Below are 6454 nucleotides of genomic sequence, written 5' to 3'. Positions count from 1 at the left end.
GGGATCGCTTTTAAAATCGGGTGTTGGTGTGAGACGTTTAAATTCCTGACCCGTTGCCACGGCGGCGAGGACACGGCGTGAGAGCAGAGGAGAAACAACGTCCCGAGAGAGAGAGGGGAGAGGAAGGAGAGGGATGTCAATCATTTGTTTGTTTATAGGTAAGGGTCCTAAAATCGCTGGCCAACAAAAAGGCGAGCAGAAGACAGAAAAACACACACGATTCAAAGATGAAGTACTTTTTAATGAGTCTGAATCATACACAGCGCCGCTCTAGATTTCAATACATGTCAGGTATTTTTTTTTTTTTAATCCTTTTTTTTTTTTTTTTTTTTCAAAAAAAGTCAATATATAAGTTATCAAATTCTTCTAATAGACAGAGTTATAAATGATAGCATGGAAACAGATACACAACACTTTACCAAGAGAGAAAGAGAGGAAGCGTGTAGAAGATAAAGACTTATAATGTTATTACGTTATGATGTTTTAAACATATTCAGCTTACATACTTTTATGGGACACAGAAAAACACCAGGTGGAAAGAGGGGTCGGGGACGGGTCGGGGTCCACGTAGTACATGAGCGATTCACATTGAATAAATAGCATGGCAGAAAGAAGGACAGATCCCAGGTGAGTGTATCATAACCTTTGTTAAGAAAGAAACGAATCAAACCGGGCACGTACTGGAAACGCCGCCAGCGCCACCTATGCCCTGACCGGAAATGGACGCTTTGAAATCCCTTCCAGGAAGTTCTCCTGGTGCTCCGGGGGGGAAGGAGGAGGCGGGGATGAAGACTGAGAGCCAGAACGAGTTCCAAGTCTGCGGTAAACCACCCGTGTACATGTTAACTACCCCCGGCTGCAGAGGGCCAGGCCACCGTGGAAAACTGCGCGCCGATCGATAGACGGCGAGTACCCGGAGTTTCGCGAGAGGTCGATAGTACGATCGCGATGTGGAAAAAAAAAAAAGACGGTCTTACGAGCAACCGAGGACGCGGCTGCTTCCTGTTTTTGGAAGCAGGTTTATGTAATTCTTGTTTGTGGTGTTTCCTTCAGGGCTGAATATCCCTGCAGCTACAGAGATGGAGGACCAAAGCAGGCTGACAAGCTTCTTCCATCTATATCTATTCCACTTCCAAGAGTGTAACAAATTCCAATCCGGAGTTTTGGATGATTTATGCCGTTGAGAATTGAGAGGGAGGGCCGACACAGGAATCATCAGATATACAAGCGGGTTAGCAGGAGACGTGGTTTGTGGAATTTGAACCCGAGCTTGGCCGTGAACTCCCGGCACAAGTGCAACTCCTGCCGCTCCCTGAACGTAAACACCGTTAAATCTGAAGAAATCCTTCGGTTTGAGACACGAGGGAACCGAACCATCGGAGAAGCAGCGGCGTAACGGACCGACTGCTGCGTCAAACAGATGTTTCTCCTAGATCCTGGTGGAAGTTCAGCTTCTCAAACACGGCGTCAGACAGACATCTGCACCTTTTTGGTCGCTCTTGCTCACGTCCTGTGGCAGCCATGTTGGGTTACCAATGACTATTACCGGCACGTGGCCTGTTGAGCATCATGTAGGGTTTCTAAGACCTACGGTCAGCAGAAATCTACTTTCCGTAACCTAATGTTCTCAAGATTCTGACACAGTTTAGAATTAGGCGGGACAATGGCGTCGACCTGTGACTACTTATAAGTGACCCACTATCCCTCCAGAGCTTGTAGAGAACATCGTTCTCTCCACAGGCATTCCCCGGGCTCACAGAATCCCATCACCAATATCTGCATCTTCCTCAAAAATTCAGAGCGCGGCGTCACGACACGCAACACGCCTTGTTGTAAATTGAAAAAAAAAAAAAAAGAATTGGACCATCGACAGGGTCCGGAAAATGCTCTTCAATTGATAGGTAGATAATCGCCATCTTGTCCATGTCGTTTACTTCCTGTAGCTTCTCGCACCGAACCTATATGATCATCTAGTATGTTTACAGTAAAGCCTAACAGCCACTAATAGTCACAGAGGTGGTTACAAGGTAGTTTATCGGAAGGGCCGGGAGAGAGAGAGAGAGCCTGGAAGTCCAAAAGTCTGGGAGATATTTCACAAAAGCACCTTCACACCGAGATGTCTTTGGTCCTACTTGACCTGGAGAGCAATGGGATGTTGGTCCTGACCTCCTCTAGACGTCTCAGGAAGTGACCGAAAAAGCGGTGCTTTTGGGAAACGTGTTATTTGACGACAACATCAAATACATGACATCCAAATATTAGTACACTCAGTTATATGATGGTTGCTTATATATATGGCGCGGCTATAAGTTCTCGCTAACCTTCTGTCAAACCTTCCTCCTTTGGAATCATAATTACGTCCTAATCTTTAGATGGAAGTTCCTGCAATGTGGACGGGATATCGAAGGGTGTGGTCAGAAAAAAAAAAAAAAAAAAACGGAAAAAAAAAATGAGCAGGTGAACATTTATACATTGAGGTTCCTGTCCTGGTAAAGAAAATTCAAGAAAAAAAAAAAAAAGAAAAAAAAAAAAAGGGCGCTTTCCTGAACGTTCGCCCGATTCGGCTCCGACGACATCCAAACCAGACAGCGGTCTCCGAGAAGACAAGGTAACCGCACACTACGGACTGAACACAAGTGGCTCGTTCCGTTGGAAATCAGTAACTTTTGAGTGTTTGGCCTTTTCTGGGCCAAGACTTCCCCTTGACACGATTGTTGAGGTAGTCAACATCTATTTCTTCTACAGTATTCCACTAACGGGTGGAAGGTCCTCTTGCCTTCTGAGGCCTGCTGACAATCTGCTATCTAACACCTCACTACTACATAAACAGAATGAATTCATGTTTTTGTTTTTTTTTTTCCCCAAAAACAAACATCCAACTTCAGTAGCGGGAACACATTTGGAATGACATTTAAAATCAGAACTTTTTTTTTTTAAGCAAATAAAATAAAAATGACAGGAAATGACAGTAAATTATATTAAAATAAATTGATAAACAATCGAATAATCAATAATAAAAAATGATAATAAGAGTTCAGGCTAAATTCACTGGATCCAGTATTTGCATGACAGGCCGGTCGGTTATTTAAATACCACCCCGATGTGCTGATCTGACTTTCCGGTAAATCTGAATCGCAGGTCACCTGCAGAAGATCCGCGAGCGAGCAGCGGAAACAATAACGCAAGTGTTCTGTTTTTTTTTTTTTTGTTTGTTTTTTCCCTGGAAAAACAGTTGAAAACTTGGTGTTAAGAAAACTTTCCTCAGGAAACCGGAGTTTACTAATACTCTGACACACACGTCTCAGATAGAACCAGCCGTTCCTTTACGATCACCCGATCACACCTAGCCACAAACCTACATAATGGAAAAAAAAGAGATTATATGAGTAAGAAAATCAAATGTCCAAGAAATGGGAGAAAAATACCCAAATATCTATCGGCTCTGACTTAACCATATAACACCACGGATCGGGAGGCTAAAATAATAAACTTTGGGGAATGGGACAAAGTTAAAATACTTCAACGTGTATAGATTTACAGTATATACATTCTTTTTTATATATATTTTTATGAATCCGTCTTTTCTTGGTTTACCAGATTTCCCGTTGCCTTAAAGCTATTTCTGCCGGAATGAGTCGGCCCGAGTGGATCCTGTCCAATCGGACGTCACGAAAAAAAAGGGCTTCCTTTCCACCTCGGAGCCTGGGCCCACTCACAACCACTCCATGGCTTACGAGCACGAGGTTGTGTGTGTGTGTGTGTGTGTGTGTGTGTGTGTGGCGGTCTCGACTTGTGTAGCGCTTTTCATTGGATTACATTCACCCGTTCACACACACACACGCAAACACATTTACACACCGATGGCGTGTAAGGCGCTTTACAGACCATCGGGGTGTGTGTGTGTGTGTGTGTGTGTGTGTGTGTGTGTGCATGTGCATGTGTGTGTGTTACCTTGATTTACAAAAAGAACTTTTACTTTATTACGGGTAGAACATTCTTGTGGAGCTGTAAATTGTACAAAACCCTTTTTTTTTTTTTTTATATATATTTTTCCCCACCTTTTCTGTTTTTTTTTCATCTCTGGGTGTTTTTTATTTCTGTGTTGTCTGACGCACCGGGTCATTTGTAAGAAATAAGAGGGACATTTACAGCGTGTGTACAATTTTAACCAGGTAAATAAAATGCAAAAGTGCTCTTATTTTGAAATATATTCCTTTTTTTTTTTTTTTTCTTTCTTTTTTTTTTTTTTTTAGTTCCCAGTGTTTAGAAAGAAGTTGGAGGCACTTAGGTCCTTCTCTATGGCAACTGACCGTCATCCAGGCCGGACGTCTTAGGCCCTGGATTGGAAGGCCGGGTCAGGATCTTGCAAAAAAGTAAATGCCTGCCTTTCGGGAACCGAAACGGTGCTTCGGCTATGAGCTCGCGGACGGAGCTGAAACCTTTTCGGTTTCAAACAGAATTTTTGCGAGGCGGCGTCCCGTCTTTCGGGAACCCCCGTACTGTCCAAGTAGAAAAAAAAAAAAAAAAGAGGCGTTTATGTTTAGTACTGTGATAAACTGTATCGGCGATTGCACATTTCAACCCCAAAAGGGACATGAAACTCCCGAACAGCCGCAAGAACAGGTCTGATCTCGGGGGGGGGGTTTCACAATAAACACCATTCCCAGGTTAGGATCGAGTACTTTGAAAGCGGGTATATAGACAAATACATTCTTATAGGATAACATCGATATAACAATGGCCGCCGGTCGCGCTCGTGTCGGGTTGGCGTTTTTTTAAAATGCAACTGGTAGAAACATCAGCGGAAAACACTTTACGGGAACGTGCGGCGAACAGTTTCCGGGTGGTCGGGTGTGAGTGTGCGGGGCTCCGGCTAAAACACACTCACACACACACACACACACACACACACACACCGTGGTAAGCGATCAAACTGAAGTTGAATCCTACGGCACCATCTTGGTTAGCGGAATAGGTTAAAAACAAAACAAAAAAAAACATGTGTTTTGGCGGATGCAGGGTGGACACAGACGTGAAGGAGGATCACTGGTGGACTTCCTGGTGCCTCATCTGCTGTTATTTATGAAATTATTTCCCATTCCCGTGTCGATGAATAGACTTCCGGTCGAGTGTTTGGGCTTTTTCTGTCCAACCTCGCTCAAATGGCTCCGTCATCACCGACTGGAAAGGTATATATTTTGGTAATTTAGGTGGCGTTCCGTGTGGCGGCGGCCCAGATGGACCTGCAGTCCACGAGTCTAAACGTCCGCTGACGTACGATCGACACCCTGGATTTCAAGAGTAGGCTTGAGAAGGATCAAGGAGGCCCTCAAAAAAAAAAAAAAAAACCCGGATAATCTACGATGGCTAATCTGGAATAGCGATGAATCCAAAAGTAAAGGGGATAAAAACAGATGGAAGGGGCGGATCAATACAATCTAGAACAGGAAACCTGCGTACATCGGCGGGCTCGTGGCGATGCAGTCGCTAGGGGGCCCGATGGTACAGACCAATCCGGCCCCGGTTTGATCCGGTCCGCTTGCCACGTACATTTCATTGTCAAGATTAAAGAGTTAACTCGAGAGAGAGAGAGAGCGGGGCCAGAGCTTTCCCGCGATCACCATGCGATCCGGATCGGCTGATCCCGCTTACACGAGTCCGCGTTCGGCTCCTCTCCAGGCAAACAGATGAGCGGTACGGTCCCATCTATCCCAGGCCAATCCGGCTTTCCGTCCACTCCTCCCGGGCCCTTCCGCCTCTTCTGAAAGGATATCCTTACCACCGCCGCCACAACCTCCCTCCCTTTCCCCCCGCGCCCCGTCAAATCCGGTAAATTTCACTATCCCAGAATGTCCAGATACACTGGCGTGGCTTTCATCAGCGTAAAGAGCATCTTTTGAATGTCCTTAACATTGAGGCGCTGCTGCGGCTCCCTCTGCCAGCAGCCCAGCATCATATCATACACCTCCTTGGGGCAGAGCCTCGGACGCTCCAGGACCCTCCCCTGAGTTATACACTCTATAACCTGCAGAAACAGAGACACACATGACTCCACGGTCCGCGCACGTGCACGGAGGCCGGGCTTGTTGTTATTGGACGTAGCGGTTGCGTGATTTTAAGCACAAAGGCGTCGGATTGCGAAAGACATGCAGACGAGCACGTGCATGGGTGAGCAAACACACACACACACGATGCAAAACGAAATAAAAGCAAAGCTCCTTTCATCCTTTCATTCTCGCTATGTGTTGCCAAGCAACGTGAACTAAAATGCAACAATGACATAGAAATGACAAAGGACCAGCGCGGGTTTGCATTCACATTGTCCCGTGCTATGCTACAGCGATGCGGGTAATACCGCTAGTATGTGGCATTCAAGGGGAAGGAAAGAATATCAGCGTACAGGAAAACAGATGGTAGGAATTTACCCAAGAAACGTTTCTTTAAAATGACTTCT

General features: G+C 45.4%; 1 protein-coding gene across 1 annotated transcript in view; it reads right to left on the bottom strand.

The window, feature by feature from the left end:
• Positions 1-220: 220 nt before the first annotated feature.
• Positions 221-6454, bottom strand: part of LOC147225219 (NT-3 growth factor receptor-like) — a 139562-nt gene continuing 133328 nt past the window's right edge. Inside the window, exon 18 of the mRNA XM_086163718.1 lies at positions 221-6025. Coding sequence (XP_086019844.1) covers positions 5840-6025 — 186 coding nt within the window. The 3' untranslated portion in view covers positions 221-5839. The remainder of the gene's footprint in view (positions 6026-6454) is intronic.

Source organism: Fistularia commersonii, chromosome 17, assembly GCF_037954325.1.
Source record: "Fistularia commersonii isolate RoL2024-O1a breed Wild chromosome 17, RoL_Fcom_v1.0, whole genome shotgun sequence".
In the NCBI taxonomy this organism is placed as follows: Eukaryota; Metazoa; Chordata; class Actinopteri; order Syngnathiformes; family Fistulariidae; genus Fistularia; species Fistularia commersonii.
The sequence above is the reverse complement of the archived record's forward strand: the minus strand, read 5'-3'. Positions and strand labels throughout refer to the sequence as shown.